The sequence below is a fragment of the Tachypleus tridentatus genome, chromosome 5 (genome assembly GCF_004210375.1).
Source record: "Tachypleus tridentatus isolate NWPU-2018 chromosome 5, ASM421037v1, whole genome shotgun sequence".
NCBI lineage: Eukaryota > Metazoa > Arthropoda > Merostomata > Xiphosura > Limulidae > Tachypleus > Tachypleus tridentatus.
Window position 1 is genome coordinate 30912451 of NC_134829.1, and position 26673 is coordinate 30939123.

Here is a 26673-nt window from a genome sequence, read left to right on the forward strand (position 1 = left end):
GATTCTTCATCTGAAAAGTTTCAAATTTCATTTGTATGATCTAAATATCATAAATCCTAAATAAATATAAAATGTTTATTTTCAGAAATTTACTTTATCTATTATTTTCTCTATCATAAAACTATACTAGGTAAGTACTAACCTCATAATCACCAAATAAAAAGAAATAAATCTAAATAACTTTTTTTCTAGAATGACTGCAAATTATAACATAAAACCATGATTGTTTATCCTAAAAAGCTTAAAGCTGCTAATAGTATACATGTATTTGTACATGATTTTAATAATTAAACATAATAATAAAATAATATGAACTGCATGATCATATTATTATACTGAATTATGCATGAGTTACTTGAAAGCATACCTTGTGAAGAATTATTGTTATTATTTTAATTGTCTTACTTACTCTAAGCTAGTATGTTTCTAACATTTACATTTTAGTTTCTTTTTTAATTATACATAAAGAATACAGATGAAAAAAAGAAGCACGGTACTCACTTGAATCTCTTGTTTTTATGTTGACTATTGTGGAAACTTAAGCCTACTTTTTATACTAATGATATTACTATGCTAAATAATTTTTTATTTAATTAACTTGCCTAAAGTGAAAGATAGCACATAAAAAGCAAACAGTGGTTTGTAACCAGAGCTATGCATGCTATCTCTTCATTGCAGCACTACTATTGCTACTGCAGTAAAAAATACAGTGGTACTATTGTTGTTGCTGCATATTTATAAATAAATTAATGCTACCACTACCTTTGAAATTCCTATTTTTCATGGTAATTCTTTTCAGTGAATGGACAACGTGAAAATGAAAAATGCAAATTGGTAAATGGTAATACTTTATTGTTATAATAACATAATACAGACTTTACAGAAGCCTATCTATATTTCTGAATGATGAGAGAAGATTCATCAGCAAACTCTCTTTGTTAACCTGAACATGACATTACAGATAACGTATGGGTCTAAGTGGTCATCAACATTTTTATTACTATGATTTAACAGTGTGTTATATATCAGTTAACATTTTGGTCTTACAGTTATACTATTCAAATAGTTCTCCAACATGTTTTTGGTATAAATATCTATGGTACTTCCTTGACAAATAGTCATGTCAACATTAGGGTGTGCAGATTTGAAGGATTATAAGTATTTCTGTATTATAGATAATACTGATGAATACTTTCCTCTAAAGGTTAATATTAAATAATCTTACTTAAAATACATGATATTGTTATGAATTGCACTGAAACAGTACACTTTATTTTAGGTATTGTCTGTATGCAATGATTGTCATCATAGTTCACGTCAAGTCATCTTTAATGATAAACCCAGTAGAAGAGTAATTAGTCTAAAAAATGTTTAATTTGTGCTCTGGATATTGTAAACATTTCAGTAGTCTGTAAAAACATCTTTAGAACTTCAGTTTAGTTTTTTTTATGGTGATGCTACTAATTGTTCCTCTGACAATTGATATTGAGATTTGTCTTATCTAATGTAATCTTGTTTTGCAAAATCCTCAACTTAGCCACATTTTTATAAGTAAACTTTATGTTCATGAAACATTTTTCTAGCTCCATTACTTTTTAAGCTAATTTACAGAAATACTTCCAGTGGCAAAATTGAACTATATGTTATCTGTAATCAACATGTACCATAATTTTCAGTCTACTTCAGTTCAGTCTCTTTCTCTACTTGTTTATGCTTTTTCATATTCTCGAAAACTCTCTGACATGAGTGGATGAAATTCCAGTGTCAGTCAATTGCATATGATATTGTAATCCTTCTATTGTTTTACTAATTCTTAGAGAACTGTCTCCTTAAATCAAGTAGCTTCTTGTTAAAACCACAATGGTTTATATTTAGCCTAGGTGAACTTTAGCTTAAGGAACATTACACGAGATCACTGTTATTATTCGACTTCATTTCTATACTATAAAAGTTTCCAAAACTGTATGTTGAAGGTTCTCATTTGAGCTTTGGACTATCATTATGTTGTTTGCAGTTATGAGTATAATGTTTTTTATGGTTATAAGAATAACTGTATTTATTTAAATTTTGTTAAAATAATTTAGTATAATGTTATGGAATGAGAAAAACAACAACATTCACTGTTTCCTTTCCCAAAACAAACTTCAGCCTTTTATGAAATATCTGCTGATATTAAGAAATTTATCCAAGAATTTTTTGCCCATTATTTATAGTCCCAAGATGATTCATTATTGTAAGTGTCATTTCAGAAATAATGAATTTCATTTCAAGAGTAAAGTGATAAGCTTGTCATAAAGCAGTCTTTGTAGTTTGCTTTGACTAGCTTCATCACAAATGGCATTACTTAAACTGACTGTATGTCACTAAATTTGAAGGTATTTTGTAGTGTATCTATGTAGGAGAATGAAATGTGGCATTTTACATCACCAAGAAACTTTTGAGGGGGTTTCTTCTGTTCTGTTTACTTTGAATTTTCATGTTTTATGTCTCCTGATGTCTTATTTTAAAGTAACTTCATAGATTGAACACTAAATCACAAGCAATTATTTTGGTTTTCCTCACTTTGATTGGTTGCTTACTATTAAGATTCAGGATAGCATTTATAATATTCTTCCCACTGAGGTTTGTATTCATAAGGAAAATAAAAAAATGTTTTTGGAAAAGGCCTATTGTTCTGGAAGAGACTGTATTTTTTAATACACTCAGGAGAGTTTTGCACTTCAATAAAGTTTTATTTTGATACCTGGAGTTGCCCCAAAAAGAATGTTGAAGTGGCAGCTGTGCTGATTTATATGACTTGTAAGGCTAACAATTTCAGAAATCTTCCACTCTCTACTGATTTTAGCAATTTACAAAAATGAACTTATTTGTATTAATAACCATTTTGCATGATACAAAGGGCATATGAAAATGCATAGCTGATTAAGGAGAGGACTTTCTATTCCCCAGAATTATATATCATAATGATAAAAATTTGCTGTTTGCTGCTAGCTGATACAATTCATGACAATTTACTGTAGCTATTGACTATTTAGTAGCATTAGTTCAAGATGTAAAATGTTAATCTACAGATGGAGATTTGTTTGAGAATATAGTGAACATTATAGTTTCTGTGTATCTAAATTCTCTATATAATGCACAGCAATGGGCAAATATGTGCTTAGACTAAGACATGATCCCTAGCAAGTGCAAAAGCAAAAAAAAGGTTTTACCTTTAGAAAAGCAACCTTTTGAAATAAAAGAATGTCTAAAACATTGCTTTAAATATTTGTGTCTTTTTAAAGTAATTATTCTATAAATGTCTGTAATGAAATGTGCTATTATGTCTTTATTTTTTTTACCACTTAATACATAATTTAGGGGTTGGATCCCAAAAATACTTCAATTGTATTGAGTTCTTAGATGTTAGTCACCTAATGTTCATCTGTTGTTGGCTGGTAATTTGTTTCACCCTATAGTTAAACATTTAAAGAAACACCAGATACACGTAAGGAAGCTAACAGTAAGGGTTAATGATGACATCATTTATATGAGAATTATGATTTTTTCAACTTGAATAACATATAGAAGAAACAGATCAACTTTGCTGTACCCCTATAATCCTTGCAATACTTTGTTTAGTACTCTACAAAAGATTTGGGTGTAGTATACCAAACTAATTTTGTTGTAGGTTGGTAAGAGAATAACTAAAAGAAGCATTACAAATTAGCTGTTTTAGATTTTCGTTTACTTGTAAGTCTAACATGCATTCTTTCATTGTGCATTTTTTACATGAGTGCAGTCCTAGCAGTAAAGATCTCTCTAATATTATACTTTCTACATCCTGTTTATATAAATATTTTGGTAAACAGATAACTTGTGCTGTCTGTTAGTGTAAGTGCTTCATTAACAGTTACTTAATGGTTTTCCATACTATGTTTAGCATTAGCTTTGTTAACTTCTTTCCAATGTTTCACATTTCTGCCTAAAACATTTTGTCATATTCTTCATTGCCTGCAAATATTAGCCATAGTCTTTATTGTAACAAACTTTCTCTTAAACCTCATTGTCTTGTTTTTAATTTTTCTGTTGCATACATGGTCCTACTCCTTTATTTATTACCCATAGACATTTTTGGCATCTTTCTTTCTCTTTATATTTTATTCTTCGTTGGAGGGTTTTCTTCTTTTTTTTTTTCCATTGTGACTTCACAACCTTAAGTCATTTTACTTTCTTTACATCATTCCTTACATACTGGCCTGTAATTTGAATTCTGTTTTTGGATTGACAGATAATTTCAAAACTTATTGAAAATCAAGTGTTATGATTTAGTATAGAAATAAAAATATAAAAATAACATATCCCTGTAGTAATATATATATATAACATATCCCTGTAGTAATATATATAATAACGTATCCCTATAGAATATATATAAAAATCCCTGTAGTAATATATATAATAACGTATCCCTGTAGTAATATATATATATATTTTAAAGAGAGATTTGAATGTGTATTGTGAAACTTCAAAATAGTTTTTGTTTACAACTTAAATTCTCAAAAAAATTATTTATATTGATTTTACATTTATGTTAAATGAATGTAGTACTGTGTTAAAGTATTTTATTGATACAATTGTTAAAGCATAATCAAATGAATATTTTGTTTCCTTTCAATAGAAAACCCAACAGAATTTCTTATTACATTTAATAATGGTATTCAGAGTGACTCCTCTCAGATTCAACTAGATTGTGTTGCATAATTCTTGAAAAAGAAAAATATGTCTGTCACATTGGAGTTCCAGGTTTAATTATATTTAAATTTTAATCATATTAGCATTAAAACGTTAATACTATGCTTTTTCTTTCATTTTTAAGAGGTGATAGGAGCCCTTACTTCAGTACTGCTGATCTGGGTGGTGACTGGTGTATTAGTGTATATGGCTATACAGAGAATCGTCATGCATCATTATGAAATTGATGCTACTATTATGTTGATAACTGCTTCTATAGGAGTGGTTATTAATATCATGTAAGTATGACAAGAGCTTTAAGTCGCATCCCTCTCAGTTTAGTAGCCTCAATGTGCAAAGTCATTGTTATCATATTACAATATCCATGATAATCCATCATGCTTAAAAGGCTGCAGTAAATTGTCTGTGGTGCACTGTATGAATATTTAATTCTACATTTTTATTATGTACAATTTTCAGGGTTATGTTTTATAAAAGTTTCAATATATTAATCCTTAAAAACTACTTATATATAAACATACTAACTTGAATCAAATGTATGTGAATTTTATAATATTAGTTAATAATTTTTGTAATGATGTACTAAATTTTTTACCTATTTTAACATCACTTAATCTTGCCAGATATGAAGAGTAAAACTGATTTGAAACAATTCATGTTGTGGTGAGGCCTCTTGTGTTGTCCAAAGAATGTGATGATGATAAATTATTGATACTGAAGCAATTCAATAACTACTTAAAAACAGATTCATAACTCTGATCTGATAATGTGAATGTTAAATCTGTGTTTGTCTGTTCTGATTATTTGAAAAAAATTACAAAAAGCAATTCAGTAACATTTTACTGTTAAGTTATAGGTGAGTGAATTGTAATAACTTTTAATAATGAAGGTTTATGAAAGAAATATTTATGCTATGCATATAATGGATATTTGTTTTCTTTGCAAATACTGAGAACTTTTAACACATTTTTCTTGATTTTGTAAATTTAATTTGGATTTCAAGATGTGAAAATGCTTTGGTACTATCTGTTCAATGCCCCCCTCCCCTCCTTCCAGTGGCATAGTGGTACATCTAGGACTTACAGCATTAGCACTATAAATGGAGTTTTTATATCCATAGTGGGCATAGCACAGATAACCATTTGTGTATCTTTGTACTTAACTACAAACAAATCTATTCAATGCAACAAAACTAGAGTGTGTTGAGTTAGGGAAATTTTGGTTGCTGGTATTAACTTGATAAAACAAGTAAGCAAATGAAAACTTAACTGTATAATTGAAATTTATCTCCTGTTATGATTTATAATGATAGTCATACAGTAAATCAGAATTATAATATTCATTATATTTTATTTTTATAGTAATCATATAATTAACATAAATCTGCTCAACCAGTTTGTTTGATTCTATGTCAAACATTCCAGTTTTTAGTAATAAACACAAACATTTATCTATTCATATCAATATATGAAATATCCATGTATAAGTGTGTAGATTAAAAAAAATGTATGTATGTAGAAAGACAGATTGAATAAGCTTGTATAAACTCATTTTTTAGTATGGGAATATCTTTACAAGCTGGAGGTGTTCCTCACTCTCATTCTCATGGGAGTGGAGAACCTCAAAGTCGAGGACATACTGATAGCAAAGGGAAAGGAAACATTAATGTTCGAGCTGCTTTTATTCATGTATTAGGAGATTTCTTTCAAAGTGTAGGAGTACTTGTAGCAGCACTTATCATCTACTTCAAGGTAGGTTATCAAAAATGAAGAATGATAATATCTGAAGAAGTTATTCAGTTTACTTTCTGTTTACAAACAAACGGTGACTTACAAGAATTAATTTTATTGAAGGTAAAACATATCGCATGCTTCAACAAAACATTGACTGTCGTCTTCAGGTTTATACTTTGAGAAACGGTCAACAAAAATATGAGCTTAATATGTTGTGTATTACAACCACAAAACTGAACATTAAAAATATAAATCACTAGAACATAAAACTGTTATAATTAATTTTGAGTGAAAGTGATGGGTCTACAAAGAACGTTTACAAAGGATGAAAGGTGGATATTTAGGTTTATTAAACTTAATTACTTTTTTCATAACCATAACTATGTGGTTGAGTACAAATATTTAGAAAATATCATACATACTTTTAATTTAGTGTGCATTCCAAACTTTCACACAAAGTGGAAGTTTATTTGAAACAAAACTATTACCAATATCATGTATATATTAATACTGAAATGTTTAATTTTCATGACTACCAGACAAGCTAAAATATTTTAAAAATAACCATGTACTAGTTATTGAAGAACAAGTTCTAACTTTTTATTTGATGGAGGTGAAATTCATTGTAGATATTGCTTAAAAAGGTATTCAAATGGTCATTGAAACAAATAACAACAGATCAAAAACTTAAGTTTATTAAAACTCTTTAGCTGTGTATGGGCTATATATCCCTTTGTCAGTCTTAGTTAAATATGGAATTCTTCCAGTCATTTTAGAGATTTTGTAATACATGCAATTATAGCTTTTAATTTGCTATCTACAACCATTGTGTCCATATTTAAACAAACTACACCTGCCATGTGATACAAATTAGTTTTTAAATGAATACTTGATATCATCCTGTGCATCTTAATACATATGTTTTTAGACAAACTTAGTATAAATCTATAATAACTTATTCTTTTATAAAAGTTTACTAATGCGTACAGTAATTTCTATTTCATGATAGTTTTAGTGTGAGTAGCTTGCCAATATTCCATTACTTTTTAATAGTGTTGTCTTCTCTTCTTATAAACACGCACAAGGTATTGATTTCGAATTTCTTTGGTAGTCTTGCAGAGAAGAAACATACTGAGATAACTTTAAAATGCTCAATAAATTTAAACATTCAATTTATAAAAATGATTAATTTTAAAAGTACTTTCAGATATGACACGTTCCTAATGAGTTGACATGGCATCATGTTTTAACGATTCTTTAATCTTAGATTCCTAATTATTCTTCATTTCCAGTACTTCTTGCATACTTATTTATTGAACAGAGTTATTGCCTTTAGATGATTTCATTAGTTTTTGTAGTCTGAGTTTTTGATAAGTGAATTTAAAATGCATTTTAATATCTTTCACTTATTACAGCCTGCATATGTAATTGTTGATCCCATTTGCACATTCCTGTTCTCTATATTGGTTTTGATAACAACATTTGCAATTATGAAAGATGCTCTTAATGTTCTGATGGAAGGTAAGTCTCCTATAAGATGTTTTATAAATAATCTAAAAACTACCTTGTGTAGTTACAGATATGTTACTGTTGACATTTTGTTGCGTATTAAAATATTAATAGACATGAATGTTTTACGTTATTCTAACCATAAAATTTAACATAATATGATCCTTGTTTTTACTTGCAAATGATAAGTCAAAAAGATTATTGTAAGGGAGTTTCTAGCAAAACCTAATTAATCTTCATTCTTCTTGAACATGTTTTGTAAAGACTTTTAAAAAAATGGCATTATATATTGTCCTGCTCTAAGTGTTGACTGGATTATTTACAGTAGGTGACTGTGATTTGTTAGCAATGAATTTCAACATTGAACAAACAGCACATAGTCCACTTGTTTTAAAATGATATATTAAAATAGTTCAAATATATATACAATTACATCGTTGGCTATCACAGTTGCATCCAGATCTTTAAATAATGCTCTTTTTCTTAAGTCCAAACAGGTTAGTTCAGTTATTGTAGAACACAAGTTGACAAGATGAGTTATTCTTCCTGTTTTGTTAGTGCAACATAGTCTGTGATAATTTAACATCCAAACCACTGTTATAACTGTTGGTTGCTACAGTTATATCCAGAGCTTTAAATAATTCTTTCTTCTTTGTCAAAGTATACACAGGTTGGTTCAATTATGAATGAATTTCCTATAGAATCCCATAAACTCAGGATTTATCTGACTTGGTGCATCTTGTATGCAGACTAGCTTCTCCTCTTCTAGGGCTGGCTGTTGGTTGCCTACTTTGTGTCCAATACAGAATAACTATTGCAGAGCTTAAACCATCTGATGGTCAAATCTGCTCTCCTCACTTGCCCAAACAGCTTTGAGTTTCTTCAAGTTGTCTTCCTATCTGGCTGTGTGGGTCAAAATGTTATTCACAGAATGGTCAATGTTGGTTGTTTTGTACAACACATTCCTCAGTGTGTGGTTGAATGTCACTGCTGAGTTCACTGAAGTCAATTTAATAAAGAACTTGGCCCCCATCTAGTTCTGCTGTGATAGCCTCTGGGTTGCCTATAGGTTTAGAGTCAAACTCTGTCATGAGGTTCAGCTTCTGGAAATCTATTCAGAAGTGATACGAGCCATACATTTTTTTTACAGTTACTACTGGTGAACAGTAGGCTAAATGATTCCAGCTTCTAATATTACATTGACTTTTTGCTTGATCAGGTATCTCGTATAATAAGGCATGGGCTAGGATTTCACTTTAACTGGATCCCTGGTCATGGTCTTGATCTTGTATTGCACAAGGCCTGTCTTGTCTGGACTATCTTTTAAGATACTGCATAGTGGCACAGTGGATTGTGTAGCACTTTCTTGTACTGGCCAATTGGTTCTTCACTGATGTTGACATCATTGTGTATATCGTATCCACCCAACGGACTTGGGTCTAGTAGGTCTTCATCTTCTATGACAAAGTCACCACCTTCTGTTTCTGCATGTATGGCAGCTACACCCACAATGTTCATGTCTCGCGCTGCGCCCTTTAGGTATTCTTTCCTCTCATAGTACCTTTTCAACATACTGTCATGGTAGATCTTGGTTGTCCAGTCCATTTTTACCTTATATTCCATTTTGTTGACCACTTTCTACACTTAAAATGTCCTTTCCACTGCAGAGTGACTTTGTTGTTGTTTCTGGGTAACAGAACCAAGACCTTCTGTTTGACCTCCAAGTGTTTTGACTGCTTTTAGCTGGATACAATCATTCTTAAGTGTTGTGTTTCCTCCAGTTGGTTTCTGAGATTTATTACATATTTATATGTGTTCCTAACTTCTGACTTTTTCCTGTCCACAGTTCTTTTAATATCTGTATTGGACTTCATACTGTTCTTCCATATGGGAAATAAAAGGGTAAAAATCCTTATATAGTTGTGGAACGTCTCAGTAAGTAAGTAATACTTACTACCTGCAGGTGTTTGTCTAAGTTTTGTAGTCTCTCCAAGCATGTCTTCTCCAGCATACTATTTAAGACTATTGACTCTTTCACAAAGTTCACTACGTCTGAGACTGAATAGTGTGGTAAAGAGCTGCCTGATGTTAATGAGTTTGCACATCTCTTGTATCAGTTCTGAGGTAAACTATATCCCTCTGTTACTCTTTTGGAAAGCTAACTCTAAAGAACACTTTAAGAAGAGCTTTTTCTACTCTCTCCATCTCTTTTGGGCAGTGGTGTGGCTTCTGGGTAATGTGTCCAAGTAATGAAGGCACATACTGCTTGCCTTTCTCCAATACAGGTGTTAGTGGTCTGATTAAGCCCCCAAATACTCTGCTGAATGGCTCTTTTATGAGAGATAACTCACCTAGTGGCATCTTGGCTACCTTCACATTAGGATGACTTCTTCTCTGCTTCTTTGGTTTCCTAAATGCAATCATGTAATGTATTATGATTTCAAGGCAGAATTTCCAAATGTATTGCACTGACAGAGACAAATTCTCTACATTTTCATAGGCCACTGCTAAATAATGGTGCTTTGTTATTTGATCAATATTCTATCCAAGGTAGCTAAAACACACCTACTTCAACTTAAAACTTGTTTATTGTTAGATATTTAGAATACAATATCTATGGTTAACGTGGTGAATCATTGTAACAATTATTTAACACAAACAATTGTAATGACACAATCACATCAATGATGTTCAAGTTGCTAACTATCACATTTGTTTGTCCAAATTAAACAATTCTTCACAACAGATTTAAACAGTCATACCATTAATGACTTGGAGTCTAGCATTCAAAGTGGTAATAAGCAGAATGTATGTGAAATCTGGCAGCTATAAGCTAGTAGAGAGAAGGGGTATTCAACCTGGAACAATATAAATCCTTCACTATATGCTGTTGTATCATTACAATTCTAACAACTAAAAATTGGTATCATAACATACACAGCTTCATCATGTGATTTGAATGGTTCCATGTTAATGAGTGAAAATCAAACTACGTGGAATAAAATTTCGGAAGCTTTAACTGATTTTAGAGCATCTTCTTCAGTCACCTGAGCAAGAACACACTTGATCCAGAAACTTAAAGCAACCTTAATACTCTTTGGCTTAAAGTAAATTTTGAAGGTTTTGAAAATATGCCAGCTTTTGACTGAGGAATTTTTGAGATTATTGTTTTTAAGGAGTTACCTATTTTGTATAACATTCTTATTCATTTCTAATAAATTTGATGGCCTGAATATTTCAAATCAAGAAAACTGGCATTATTTCTATTTTCACGTTTAATGTGTTTTGTTTTTTTTTATGTTAAGAAACTGTGTCAAACGTCTTCCAATTTATTTAGCGTAACCTTTCTCACAAAGTATAATACAAATAATTTGTTTTTTTATCATCAGGTACTAGTTGAAGTTAGGAAGAGTATTTTTTGTGGTGTATGGATATTTGTCAACATATTGTGAATGATACTGTAGATTATAATTGTGCCAACCATTTTGGTTTGGATATGTTACTCCTGTATTTACAATAGGCATAATAAGGTATTGTAAATTATAAGATTATAGACCCATTTCCATTTAGACATGTTTTGGTAATTTAAGTAATTTATTATATGGATAAAAAAAAAAAAAAAAAAGTTAAAGATTCCCCTCCTGCTTTCTGCCACTTAGCTTAGTGTCGTAACAGTACAAAGCTTAGTGGTAATTTATTTAATACCAGAAGTGCACTTTAATTTCATAACAAATTTCCCAATTCATAAGTACCAAAGAGTGATTAATTTGAGTTCAATGGCCTTCCATTTCCTAACATATTTTCTACAATAAATATGAGTAGACATTGAAGCTCATTTCTTCTTGGTATCTTGATTCCAGCTTTAAGTTTGACAGTTGCCGACCTTTATAAACTTTGTGGAGATGTGGCATTGTGGGCGTGTGATATGCTATAATTTTACTGCATTAAAAATGTATTTCTGATAGGTACTTGCTTCGTCTGGTATAAATAGTTATTCCCATGCAGTGCTGCCCTCTATATACAACAATTTTATGCATGCCACAAGCCTTCTATCTCCACTCGATTGGGAATCAACTGATTTCAGTGCATTAACTCTCCACCAATAATGGTATGATATACTTACTTTCTATATGCATGTGACACCCTCTATTCATTTCAACTGAACTATCATTTCAAAGTTTGCCATAAGATGGAAGCACTGGAAGATGTGGTAAATAGCTATTGAAAATACATTTTGAATGTAGAAAGATTAGAACTTCTCTTTTGGTACAATACCTTTATTTACATAAATATCTCGAATCTCACACTGAATAGCTTAAGGAATTGGTGAAAGAGAAATAAGTATCCTTCAGAGTCTTGCAAAGGACACTTCCCAAGATAATACAATCAGATTCTGAGATCTGATGTGAGGAATCATACCATTTCTGAACCAGGTATATATTCTTTGCCCATCATAAAAAGATGTTGCATATACAAGTGAAAACAGAGAAGCACATACAATTGGCAGAGAACTATGGCTGGAAAGTGATCCAAACCGTGCAAATACTTATAAACTTCTATCCCAGAAAATACAAAAGTGGATGAAATTAAAAGGATGTGCCTCTAGGATGTACATAGCAAGTCAACTACATCCAAAATCCAGGCCATTGGGAACTGACATGTAAGTGAAGGTAGAATGAGGATTAAACCCTCAGTATGCCAACTACAAAACCTAGCTGTTTGGTGGGCACTGACATCAAAGACAAAAGGGAAAGCACCTGGAAAATAACATGCAAAGATTGGAGTATCAAGCTTGTTGTTCTAGAAAGAAGGTACAATATATGAATACAGAGGGATGGACAATGGGTGCCACCCTGGTGATTCAGATAAGAAATCCCTGAAAAGTCAAAATGGATCATTATAATACAATTTCTGGCTAAATGGAGAAAATTAATCCACCCATGACCTACAGTGGGAAACTCTAGGACATTGGTAGGATAAGACCTCTTGGCTGCATACCAGAAATCCTGACTCTCCCAGTTGATCAACTCGCATCTCCATCTCTGAAGGAGTACATCCGTGATATATGGAAAAACCAGATGAGGAGGGGAAAATGGGATAACCACTGACAGGTTGATTCTATCCAATGTCTAATTTATGGCAAGGGTAGGAAGAAGGGTAATAAGAGCTGACAAAGGATCCCTGCAAAATTCCACTGGTCACTGAAAAGCCCACAAATGAGTTTGACCTAAAGGTCTACCGTGGAAAACTACATTCCCAAAAACAATAGAGCTTTGCAAAATGTAATCTAACTGAAAATCTATGAGAGTCAAAGAAGAGAAGGGTGGGCTGGCTGAAATATGTGTAGTAAAAGAAAAACAGCCAAATTAAATGAGATATTAATCATAGTAAGGACATCTTTAACTTGATTTAATAGCCCACTAAAGCCACCTCTAGGAGTAGCTGATGAGGGTAACAGGTGGATTCCTGTTTGTAATGAGAAAACGGTAACCAGTAGTTTAAAGAAAGAGAAGAGTGCAACCTCAGAGCATATAAGTGACAGTTGAATGCTCTGAACACCCAACAAGACATAGAAGACTAAGGCACGTCCAAAGGGTGCTGTGTGAAACAGAGGCACCACCCCCTGGAGAATAATCCAAAGAGGGGGATTTCATTTGACAAAATGTTGAGATATACAGATAGCCATTCATGACAGAGACAGAGTGAAAATTAGAACGAGAAACGAAACCTAGTATAGGCTGTCAGTCTTTGGTTTGATGCAAGGAAAACAACCATTTTTGGATAAAAGCATGACAAAAGATGATAAACAGGTGCAATGGCCTCTAGAAACAGAAAATCTTGTACTGCTTTGGACAAACACAGGCTGGTGGCAGAATTCCAAGTAATGGAGAAGAAAAAGGGCACCAGGGACAAATAAGATGGGGAAAGAAACACTTGAACAAGTTCCTTTAACAAAACTGGCAGTTGAAGATCAGATAAAGATAACAACATAACACAGCCCTGGACCAGAACTCTCTGCTTATGGTTAGCAACATACCCATCAACACTGAATAAAACAGTGAAATGAGAAACCCCTAGAAGTGGGATTGAGATGAATAGATTGGAGTCAAGATGGGAAAGGAATAGTGGCATGTTGTGGCTCCAAATATGCAATGAAAGAGTAAAGAGTTGACTGTTGGTGCATGTAATACACACAAGATTTCAAAGTATCAGATATGTGATCAAAAATATATTAGAAAAGAAATACAGAAATCAAATAAAAGTGTCTAATATAAGATTCAAGAGTGTGATAAAAAAAATAAACAGGAAAATTAAGTTAAAAGATTTCTTCAATGTAAAGAATAATAATGAAAAATCTCTCTTTGGAAATTAAACTATTAAAATCACTCTTCACACAAAGAGCACCAAAAGATAAAATCTCTGTACATGCATACTGTTAGACAAGAAGTTATAGTTAGTAGAAGTGTAAAAAAACAAACAAAATCCCTATGTGTTAATAAAGGAAAATAACTTTCATACTTTTTTTTTTGCTCTGTAACTCAATCACAAATAATTAGGCTCAGATGACACTTAGTGAAAATATGTAGAATATAATTCCTCTTTATCCTGGCAAACATGTTCCATGTCCCATTTTCCTGTCAAACATGGTCCATGCCCATTGATAATTATGAACATGGGGACACATTTTTGTATTTTTTTGAGAGCTAAGTGTGATCAACATTATATGGAGGAAGTGTTCACTCTACTGCAATCCTATCTAGTTTTATTTTTATTGCTGTTCTAACAAATATTATACTTATTTAATATTTACATAATTTTTATATTGTATTTATTTTACAATACAGGTATGCCAAGAGGAATTGATTTCTTAGAAGTGCAAAGATTACTTTTCAACATACCAAGTGTGGTAAAAGTCCACAACTTGAGAATTTGGGCTCTAAGTATGGATAAAATTGCTGTATCTGCTCATGTAGCTATTGGTGAGATAATTTTTCTGATTGACATATAGCAATAAATAACATAATTTGAAACAACATAATTGAGACCATAATAAAATAGGGTAATTTGCTGTCCAGTGCAAATGAATGTAGAGGTAAAACTAAAATATTTACATACAATTTCTTGCATTAATAGCTTTAATACGAGTCCAAATATTTCATGTGACTTGTAGAAAAATATGCTTACATGTAAGTAAGGAACAAAATTTTATTCAAATATCTACTACCATATTCTGCATTTGTAACAATGTCCTGGTTTTTCTTATTCTTATATTGCAGCAAAAGGAGAAAGTCCCACAATAGTTCTGAAACAAGCTTCTAGAGAAATTAGGTCTAACTTTGATGTTTTTGAACTGACTTTGCAAGTGGAAGAATACCGAGAAGTAATGCAGGAATGCACACAGTGCCAAGATCCTGAAGACTAGGAAGGAAACATCATCACAGACTTTACCATAAAAATAATTGGTAGCTAGCTCTATTTAATAATCTTGGCCTTCAGTTTCTTTAATATTAATAAAATTTGCTTTCAAAGGCAAATACTGAAGTAAAATACATGCCCAGAAATTTCTATTAAAAATCATGTCATCCTCATCCATTTCTTGAAAATTTATGGAGACTTAGAGGTGCCTAAGTGAGCATTGTCCACATATGGATAATCAACATACTTACAATGTTAAAAAATGACTTAATCCTTTGATAATGTGTATGTGTATTATTATTTGGTGTTGGTATGTTCATGGTTTTTGCAATTAACTGTTCTATGAATCAAATTATCACCATTAATATGTATAATATTCCAAATATGTTATCTAGTCATATCCAAAAACATTTAAATTAGTACATATGTTTGTGATATCTGCAGATAAACTTTCAACGAGAGAATAAGACTTAATTTACTATTCATATTATTTACATACTCTTCAACAGGTAGCATATTCATTGCTAACTGTATTTGTTCTACTTCATCTACAGCACCATTATCTTTTGTCATACATTAAAGAGATTCATAGTTGTTTATAGCTATTTTGTTACAATTGTCAGCTTCAAAATTTCTGTGAAAACGTTCATCTGCTATGCACGAATTAAATAAAACAGCAAAAAATGTGGTGCTTATACAATAATAAAAAGTTAATATCCTTAGGAAATGTTCTGTGAATGTTATTATGAACATTGATAATTACTTTCCACTGTCAATATACTTCTTACATTTTTGCTTTCTTAAAGCCTTCTTATTGTTGAAACTTGTATAAAATTCAAATGATAAAATACAGCAGAATTGTAAAATTATATTTTTCTACGTTTTGTGTTTATTTCAACAATCATGAACATCGTCAATAAAACATAATTTGAAAAAGAACTCGATCGGAACGTTCAAAGTCATTTATAGATAAGTAATAATAAGTCAACTTTTAGTTTGTATAAATTTCATTCCAAACACATGCATCCATTTTGAAAACAAATGTCTCTAATCTTCCTTTATATCCGTCTGTTAATGTTGAAGTTGTTTTCATCTTTTAAAAGCTGTTCAACCTGTCTGGACTAAAGAATAATTGAATATTAGCTTCCTACAAAAATATAGTAATTCCAATAAGCCTTGAGTCTCCTACTTAACTTCACGTGTATAGGTGGTATAACTGTACTGTAGCATGTGACACATCCTCCTACCTCTGTACTATAGGTCACAACTTAAAGAGTGCCCAGGACATGAGAGGCTAAGTCAACTTACAGAAAGAGAGGATGGTGGATTCCTAAGGATCCCAAAGAGATTCCATTGTTTATGTAACACCTACTGAAAATATTGCATGTGTGCATGATCCTAAAGAATTAAGACTTTCATGGAAGCTCAAGTTTCTAAAGAGAGAGAGAGAACCTCACTTGTATTCAGAGAAGTTTTGACTTTAGAAATCGAGCATTTCATGTCCAACAAATGAAGAAAAGCTGGAACTTGTTGAGGTGGGAGTTGAGAAATGCCCCCAAATGATTAAGGCATTGAGTGGAGACAAGATGTCACTTTTCCAATTTTATGAGTCATACCAAACATGCTGCCTCTTGAAGTAGGAGATGAATATGGTGTTGAGAGGCCTGGTGGAAAAGAACCTAGTTATCTATGTAATGGTAATATTACTGTCTTATGTCATTAATATGATGAGCGAAAGCTCTGATTCTGTGAGGAGAAATTATCAGGAGCCAATGCCAGACCCAAATGGAAGAGTGCAGAATTGAAACATCCTACCCTCTTGGACAAACTGAAGGTAACATCTGGATGCTGGCAAAATAGGAACATGGAGGTAATCATCTGAGACATTAACCTTGGTTTTCCAAGAACCTGGAGTGAACAACCATTAAAAGTTGAGAAATAACTTCAGGGTGAAAAGAGGAAGGTAGATGAAAAAGTAATGATTGTATGGTATAAAATAATAGTTACACTAGGAGGGTGTGTTGCACTTCTATTGGTGAAAGATGTTTGCATGCTATAATGCAGCTATATCACATATAACACAAGAAATTAGGTGGAAGTCTTAAGTATAGTGGTCAGCCAAAATCTGAAATATCAAATCTTAAGTAAAAATTATGCCAATACAACAATATATTTTATTTACACAGTTACATATAAAAGTACACAAATTTTTATGTAATCCCTTTGTAATAAACATAGTATAATGCATTTTTGGTTATGGGCTATAACAAAGATTAGTCATATAATTGATTGTATCTTTGCTGAAATTTAAATTATATTTATTCTATTTTCTTAATCAACAATCACTTTAAAGTATATAGCACTAACTACAATATAATATTTGCTATCTATTCTATTATTAATGGCATACACATATTTTGACACCTGAGTATATAATGATAAATATGGTGCAGATTATAATGTATGTTTTTTATACATAATTGGGTCTTACAAAGAAAAACTTTGGTGAAATGTAATTTTCATAGAAATTTAGTAAATTTATTAAGTGTAATGTAAACAATTACTATAAAATATTACCACAGTAATATGATTTTAAAACATCACAATAACAGAAGTTACAATTGTATAACTGCTTTTAAATACCACATGCTCTATCTTGGTTTTGTCATTACTTACTTTAACTATTTCCACAATTTTAATTTATATAATAAAACATATATTCTTGTCATAAGATGAAAATTATTAATACATCTATTACTTGCTGCCAAGACATTTAGGAGGTATAAAACAGTGAATTCATATAGATGTTGACAAAATAAAAAAACACAAAAGTTTCGGTGCTTTCAGAAATGCAAAAGTATTGAAAACTATGGTTTTGTTTTCATTTTAAACCAGTTTCATGATAAATGGGTGTTAAATTCACTCTTTACATCCAGTTTTCAATAAATGGGGAAAACGAATTTGGAAAGTACACTTTGTTTTCTTGGGCTAAAAAGCTTTTTAATGGTAACTACATTTTTTTTTTAGTGCAAAGCTACAAAATAAGCTATCTATATTCTGTCCACCACACAGTATCAAGCTACAAAATAAGCTATCTATATTCTGTCCACCACACAGTATCAAGCTACAAAATAAGCTATCTATATTCTGTCCACCACACAGTATCAAGTCCTAGATCTTAGCATTACAAACCTGTAAACTTGCTACTGACACAATGAATGATAACTGAGTTATGATAGGCCTACATTTCCAACAGTATATTTTTCCAGTTCTGTATGAATTATAATGGTATGTTAGATGCACAGTCATAGCATGTTTACTCTGTGTTTGAGACTCTGAGTCTTGGAAAATTAATTTGATTGGGATTTATATCTGATCTCGCCAATTAAAATATTAAAGGAAGAGGTTATAATTTAGCTTAGTAATATCTGCTATGTCAAAATCACCATTATATGAAAAAATATATGTTCACAGATAAAAATGTTAAGTTTTTGACTTACGAATAACCATAACAAATACAGACCTCTAAGTGCATTCCACTTTCCTACTTTTCTTTATATTCGGTTTAACTCGCAGAAATATAAAACTTGTTGCAAAAACACATGTAGCTGTATTGTGAATAGTCTAACTGCTCACATTATTAACTTAAGAAAGTAAAGAGTTTGAGGAACTGGTGGCATTAGAATCACCAACTTCCCTTTGCAAGATGAGAAAACTGTTTTCTCTATTTTCTGGTAAGTGACTTTAGAGTAAACATAACCTTAAAACCCAATACAGAATAACTGAGAGACAATCAGATACTCCTTTACCTCAATATATTATGAGTTTTCAAGCTGAAATATGTGCACAAGCTTTTGTTATGTTGCATTTCTTGTCATGGTTACTGTTTACATAAACTGCATGTTGTTTTACTTCTGTTTACAAGAATGTTTATGTCTCTGTCAGTCATGGTTTTAAACAGCTTAACAAACTTTTTGTTGTTGAAAATCCTACCCTAAGTATTAAAGTCCAAACTTTTCCTGAAAGGTTTAGGTATGTTATATTATCACAAAACTCCACAGACAATGTAACACCAAGTGCATGTTGTTAGATCAGTGTAAAATTAATATTAATCTAAAATACATACATTTAGTGATGTATTATCTACACACTTTGTCCCATAGCCATGTGTGCTTGAAAGAACCTCTTTAACAAGTTTTATATTTCCATGATAATGCAGAAAACTATACAACATTGGAAAATGCTATCCTAGCATCAACAGTTAGTTAACCTACATAGACAATAATGGTCAAGCTAGTGTCAGCCATTACCAAGTGATCAATTTCACAGTTTCTGTTGTTTATGCAGCAAACAGCAACTTTTGAAACATGCACAAGGAGATAAGCACACGGATTTAATTTATTTCTAATCAGTGAAGACTGTCTTACAAATCAGCTTAAGTGTTATGTTTTGGTGCAATTCTTGATGTTTTAATGACAAAAGTAGGTAGTTGTATAAAAACATGCTGGTAAGCTCTCTATGAAATCTAAATTATCCCTATTATTACCTACTAAGGCCCTACTTTTGAAAAACTTTGCCTTAACTACTAAAGTCCATGTTTTACCTGAGGCGTTTGTTGTAAGGACTGCAGTTTTTAACTTTAAGAAACTTCACTTCTATTAGATAGAAAGTAGCATCAAATAACCATTTTACAGGAGAGAAAAACTCAGGAAAATTCGCAAGTCACTTTCAGCAAGAAAGTGTTTTAACATACAATAAAAAAATCCAAGTCTTCAAATATATTTCAGAAAATTAAACTGATTTTAGGTATTCATATGCAGTAAAATAATTATTGAGATTATAAAATTAAAATGAAGATTAATTGAAAAATAAAATTTTAAAAGAAATGCAAGCAAAATAACTGGTTTATCTATAGTCTACAAAATACATAAAAATAACAAAGATGTATAAAAAATTTGACCTAAAACATAAAACGATTAAAATACAAAACCACTAAAAGAACTTGGAAGATAAAAGACCCTTAAACATCAAACACACAACTCCACCCAAAGAAACTATAAAACAAAGGATATGAAAGTAAAACGCACTCCGAAAAACATGACTAGTGCTAAAGAAAGGAACTTAGACACAACATATCTGGTAAATAAAAATAACAAATCCTCAAAACTAGCTTAATGTACAGTAAGGAATGTGCAAAACTAGTACATATACAAAAAATTAAACAATGTAACAATTAAACTAAAGTACCTTATACAATAAAATAATTATAAAAATCTATTTCACCAACTACTGAGCAAGAAAGAAAATGAAAGGCCTAAGCTATATAGTGCACATATTAAGGTTCATCCATACGAGCATGCATAAATTTGCTAAATATAGGTATACCTACATGAAGTGAAGAATACAAACTGAAAAATTTACCATAGATCTCCTCAGGAAAATAACAATACCTAAACCAGCAGATTACATAGAGGCTCAGTAACAAGTGGAAAGTGTCATACAAAGAAATTTTCATATAGTTTTTACATTCTTCCTCGCAAACAAATTGTAGCTTGGAAGGAAGAAATTATCTGCTGACCATAAGACACAAACATCTTGTAAACTTAAAGCCTGTACTTCATCAGAAATGTCCAAGGTTTGGAGACTCATTTCAGAATCCTCATCTACTAAAGCCATATTACATCTTAAATACAATGAGAAAATTTGGAAAGCAGAAACATTTCTTAAACAGGCAAGTAGAAACAAATAATATCGAAACTTAAAGTTGAAACTGATATAAATTTATGATCCATCACAAATTGTAATTACACAGAGAACAATTTAAACATATCTATACACTAGAATGCCAATATAGAAAGTAAGGAGTGTGCTAAAATAGTAGAGAAAGCAAGCTGCACTGGTACAGATGGTGCAGTATCATTGGTGGAAAATAGTAACAAGATCAGCACGTGTTCTGAAAAGGCATATAAATGAAGGGGTGTTAAAAAAGTGGTGCACTGTTAGCAAAAAGTTTTAGCAAAACTTTGAGGGCAAACAAGGAAAGAAACAGCTTTGGATGAGAAGAGGTAGCAACATTTTGAAAGGATCTATCAACTCTCTTAACACAGGCTCAGTCAATTTGACTGACCACTTGACCTCTCTGTACTCATTTAAAGTCTTTACAGACTTAATATTTCTAACTTTCAGTACAGTGTTTATCTTCACATAATTTGACAGCCTTTCAATTAACACTGCAAGTCTTTTTACATAACAAAAAATATATTTTTAGTAGATTACTTTTAATAAACTAAAATAAAGATTTGTCCATGAATATACTGAGTGTTCGTTTTTAATAGTCCATGTACAAAGTTCTTTTAATGTTAAGAAAAAAAAAAGTTTCCTCATCTTAAAAATCTCGAATTTCCTTTGTGTAATTTATAAAACTTCCTAAACAGTTAAAACATTTCTTTTTAAATAAAACTTTATATCTTATCTACCTTAACTCAAAATAAGATTGGTCAATTTCATTGACTTTTTAACCATAAAAAACTGAAACTGAAATAGATCTAAATTACCATTTTTATTCTTTCTAGAATAGCTTCAAATTGTAACACAAAACTACATTAGTTTATTATAAGTAGCTTGAATCTCACAAGAGTATACATCTATTTATAACTACATTTTGTATTATTGTCCTTTTAACTATGTCTAATTACTATCCACTCCATAATAAGTTGTAAATCACTCGTGGCACATGCAGCTCACATTATGCTACTACAAGGCACTGGTTTGCATGTCTGGTGAAACATTTTTATTACATCATTTATCTAATGTAATCTTAACTAGCTTAAAAAGATCCTTATTTTTACATTTTAGTTATTTTTATAGTAATAAATAAAGAATAAACATGGAAAACAAAAAAATAACTTACTTACCCAATACTCCATCTTTTTTTTCTTGCTGTTGGTTGTTGACTATGCCTATGTATTTTATACTAATGGTAGTAATGCATTAATAATTTTTATTTAATTAAATAAACACCAAAAAACACAGACTAATAACATGTAAAATAAAGCAATTTCCCTTAACTCTTAAAATTTTTCTGGCATTCTGACTATGTGAAAAGAGCCATTACAAATTCATCCAAGTTAGTCATTAATTTTTCCATGGGAATGAAGCTTGTACACTGAGTGAGATTGACACTTATCTATTCAGAACATGAAGTTATATAATATGTCATTTGATAGACGAAACTTCTGACTGTCTATTGACTTTAGGTAAGATATAATTAAATGTAACAGAAAACTATTAACAAAGCCTGAAAGACAGGATGTGACAGGTAAGTTTTGGCAGCAGATGTGTGATTTTCTATTTATAGTTCTATAGCCAAACAAAATTCAAGGCTATAAAAATTATGGCTTGTCTGAACAATGATATTATTATAGAGAGGAATTTTGTACATTTTGAGGGGATGATGGATAAAATAGACATGCTGCCTAGATAAAATGTGTTACTGTGTAAAACTAGGGAAGTTCAGAATTTTTAAAAATATTTCCTTATATAGTTAAGTACATAAAACGTACATACTATTAAAATATGGATTATTAGCAAAGTGCTTAAGCCATATTAATTGGTATAACGCAAACAAAAAGTAGTATAATAAAATTTTAAACATAAGACACAAATTCTGCCATGTTCAGTAAAGAATACCTGGGGCAAAAGGGTTAAAATACCTCAATAATACTGGCTTAGGATGGTTCCTTTTTGAATTTTGTGCAAAGCCACACAAGGGCTATCTGTAATAGTGATCCCTAAGTTAGCAGTGTAAGGCTAGAGGGAAGGCAACTAGTCATCACCACCCACACCATCTTTTGGGCCACTCTTTTACCAATGAATAGTGGGATTGACAATAACATTATAATATCCCCATAGCAGAAAGGGCAAGTATGTTTGGTGTGATGGGGATTTGAACCTATGATCCTCAGATTACAAGTTGAATGCCTTAACCACCTGGCCACCCTTAGGATAGCTTTATTGTTTTGACATTTTTACATGTTCTACACTAATTCCTGTATACTGAATCCAAAAGTGATATAGATTTTATTTGTTTACACACAGGTTTTTCACAAAACATCATATGTACTTCTACATAAATGAATCATTTTCATTTAAATTGGGTCACATTTTGTTATGCGTAGACTGTTAACAACAACAGGCCATAAATTTCTCAAGACCAATCACAATGTGAAAGTTTTATCAATTATTCTAGAACTTATGACAAACACTTCCAGTACATAAACAGCTACCAGGCCACATGACATGTCATTTCTCATTTCTGGATAGTATTTGTTTGTGTATGCACTTTGACATTTTTTTTTTCTTTTCATTATTATTTATATATCACTATGGCAATATATTTAAAGTAAATTTTTGTTAGGCCTCTAGACTGCATTAGGAAATTAAATTTGAATGAAGACTTCAAAAGGACAATGCATTAAGTTGAAAAAGAAATGTGAATTGCCTTTAAAGATATTACTGTCAAACTTTTAAGAAGCAACAAGGACCCAAATTTCAAAGATATTGTCAACAATATGCTTGATAAATTCAAAGATTTGTGTTGTAACGTAAGTCTGAATGTTCAATTCTTACACTCATATAGTGATTATTTCCTTCAAAATCTCAGTGCTGTCAGCAAAGAACAAGTAGAAAAGCTTCATCAAGATATCAAGGAAATGGAGAAGAGGTGTCAGGGAAGATGGAACATCAGCATGATAGCTGATTACTGCTGATCACTGAAACGAAATGCTCCAGATGCAATACATGAAAGACTACAACATGTAGTTTTGAGATTAAAAAATACAGATTTTACAAAAAAAATCAGAACAAATGAGGATGCATATTTATTTGACATCAGTACTGTATTATAAAATGATGGCAAACATTTAACAGCTTTTTCAAAGTGCTACTTGTAAATGGCAAATATCAATATGGTAACTTCACTGTAAATACCAGTTGCTATTCATGGTCCATCAGATATTACATATTTTTAAATAAGCTTGTAGTATGCAGCTTCTAACATAAATATTTTCCCATTACCTGATACGAAGGAGGAGAATCATTTGGAAATCCATTTGGCATACAAGCTGACCTTCTAATGATGCTCCAATAGTAGGATCATATTTTTTATTATCCAACTGAACACAGTGCCATTACTTAGATGATTTACAAGTAGGCATATCACAATGCTTGTCTGCTTCCTTATGTAGGATTCTTTTTTTATTTTAATACTTTTTAAACTTATTCACCCTTAAAAGATGCAAATACACGATCATGCAAACTTATGGTATCCACTTCACACATAGGTTTATGGGACATATAACTTTTGTTATGATAAGACTTAAATTTTCTGTGGCACACCGAGAAAAGATGAAAGGGATATATGTATATCTCTAAAAAGCAATTTTGGTAATGTTTGGTTTAAAATGTGTCATTTGCAATTGTGTACACTGTTACCATTACAATTTTGGGAGTATAATGCATGTTATCAAAATTTACAAAAGATGCAAGTCACATGACCTTAAATGCCTTCAATGATGTTGTCCCAGGATAAGTCCTGAATATCTCATTTCGTATACCACTATAATGACTGAAATTGTCATAAATTCATTATTACAGAATATTATCATTATTCATATGTTTTTCAGAAAATATTTTACTGAAGTTATACTCTGTTTGTGAATGTAGTTATGACATTTTCTTTAACTGGATATATCAGAGTAGTACACAAGCTAATTCTTTTATCTATTTCTGAATGTAGTTATGACATTTTATTTAACTGGGTATCTCAGAGTGGTACACAAGCTAATTCTTTTATCTATTTCTGAATGTAGTTATGACATTTTCTTTAACTGGGTATCTCAGAGTGGTACACAAGCTAATCCTTTTTATCTGTTTCTGAATGTAGTTATGACATTTTATTTAACTGGGTATCTCAGAGTGGTACACAAGCTAATCCTTTTATCTATTTCTGAATGTAGTTATGATATTTTATTTAACTGGGTATCTCAGAGTGGTACACAAGCTAATCCTTTTTATCTGTTTCTGAATGTAGTTATGACATTTTATTTAACTGGGTATCTCAGAGTGGTACACAAGCTAATTCTTTTATCTATTTCTGAATGTAGTTATGACATTTTCTTTAACTGGGTATCTCAGAGTGGTACACAAGCTAATCCTTTTATCTGTTTCTGAATGTAGTTATGACATTTTATTTAACTGGGTATCTCAGAGTGGTACACAAGCTAATCCTTTTTATCTGTTTCTGAATGTAGTTATGACATTTTATTTAACTGGGTATCTCAAAGTGGTACACAAGCTAATTCTTTTATCTATTTCTGAATGTAGTTATGACATTTTCTTTAACTGGGTATCTCAGAGTGGTACACAAGCTAATCCTTTTATCTATTTCTGAATGTAGTTATGATATTTTATTTAACTGGGTATCTCAGAGTGGTACACAAGCTAATCCTTTTTATCTGTTTCTGAATGTAGTTATGACATTTTATTTAACTGGGTATCTCAGAGTGGTACACAAGCTAATTCTTTTATCTATTTCTGAATGTAGTTATGACATTTTCTTTAACTGGGTATCTCAGAGTGGTACACAAGCTAATCCTTTTATCTGTTTCTGAATGTAGTTATGACATTTTATTTAACTGGGTATCTCAGAGTGGTACACAAGCTAATCCTTTTTATCTGTTTCTGAATGTAGTTATGACATTTTATTTAACTGGGTATCTCAAAGTGGTACACAAGCTAATCCTTTATGTGTACAAAGAGAATATACTGTAACTAGAGTTTTTAAGTCTCATTTCTGTAAAATCTTGAAAAACAGCTTATTGAAACATGAAATATAGAAACTTGTACGACTGATTTCTTGGCTTAAGACTTATGTAGACCATGGGTTGAAGTATGTAACCAGTGTTCTTTGATTATCTAGAGAAATGAAGCCAGTTCTGTCAGTTAATACAGACCTTACTCTATGTCTCCTGGGCCAGCTTATCTCTTGAGATATTACTGTGTTTAAGACCAAAAATATAATTAACAGCAAGAGTACAGATCATACTCTAATTGCTATAAGTACTACAGTTTGGAACATTATCTTTACTTAGCTATTTATTTACTAGATATATATATATATATTTAGTTCTCTTTTATGTAAGTAACTTGCTTTGACCAAAAGTTAATAGTAATTGCTCTTGAATGCTCTAATTTTTTCTCTCTTGTCAACCCTGGTAGCCAC

General features: G+C 31.2%; 2 protein-coding genes across 7 annotated transcripts in view; one reads left to right on the forward strand and one right to left on the reverse strand.

Moving 5' to 3' along the window:
• LOC143250843 (proton-coupled zinc antiporter SLC30A2-like) overlaps window positions 1-16258 on the forward strand; it is a 67305-nt gene extending 51047 nt beyond the window's left edge. Inside the window, exons 6-10 of the mRNA XM_076501917.1 lie at window positions 4859-5012; window positions 6293-6485; window positions 7883-7988; window positions 14822-14956; window positions 15254-16258. Coding sequence (XP_076358032.1) covers window positions 4859-5012; window positions 6293-6485; window positions 7883-7988; window positions 14822-14956; window positions 15254-15399 — 734 coding nt within the window. The 3' untranslated portion in view covers window positions 15400-16258. The remainder of the gene's footprint in view (window positions 1-4858; window positions 5013-6292; window positions 6486-7882; window positions 7989-14821; window positions 14957-15253) is intronic.
• Window positions 8364-26673, reverse strand: part of LOC143250844 (uncharacterized) — a 41573-nt gene continuing 23263 nt past the window's right edge. For 4 of the 6 annotated variants that reach the window (XM_076501918.1, XM_076501922.1, XM_076501923.1 and 1 more), the window contains exon 4: window positions 16253-16513. In XM_076501918.1, coding sequence (XP_076358033.1) covers window positions 16451-16513 — 63 coding nt within the window. In that variant the 3' untranslated portion in view covers window positions 16253-16450. Of the gene's footprint in view, window positions 10387-16252; window positions 16514-23816; window positions 24164-26673 lie in introns of those variants that run through there. The other 2 variants (XM_076501919.1, XM_076501921.1) reach the window with 2 other exon arrangements.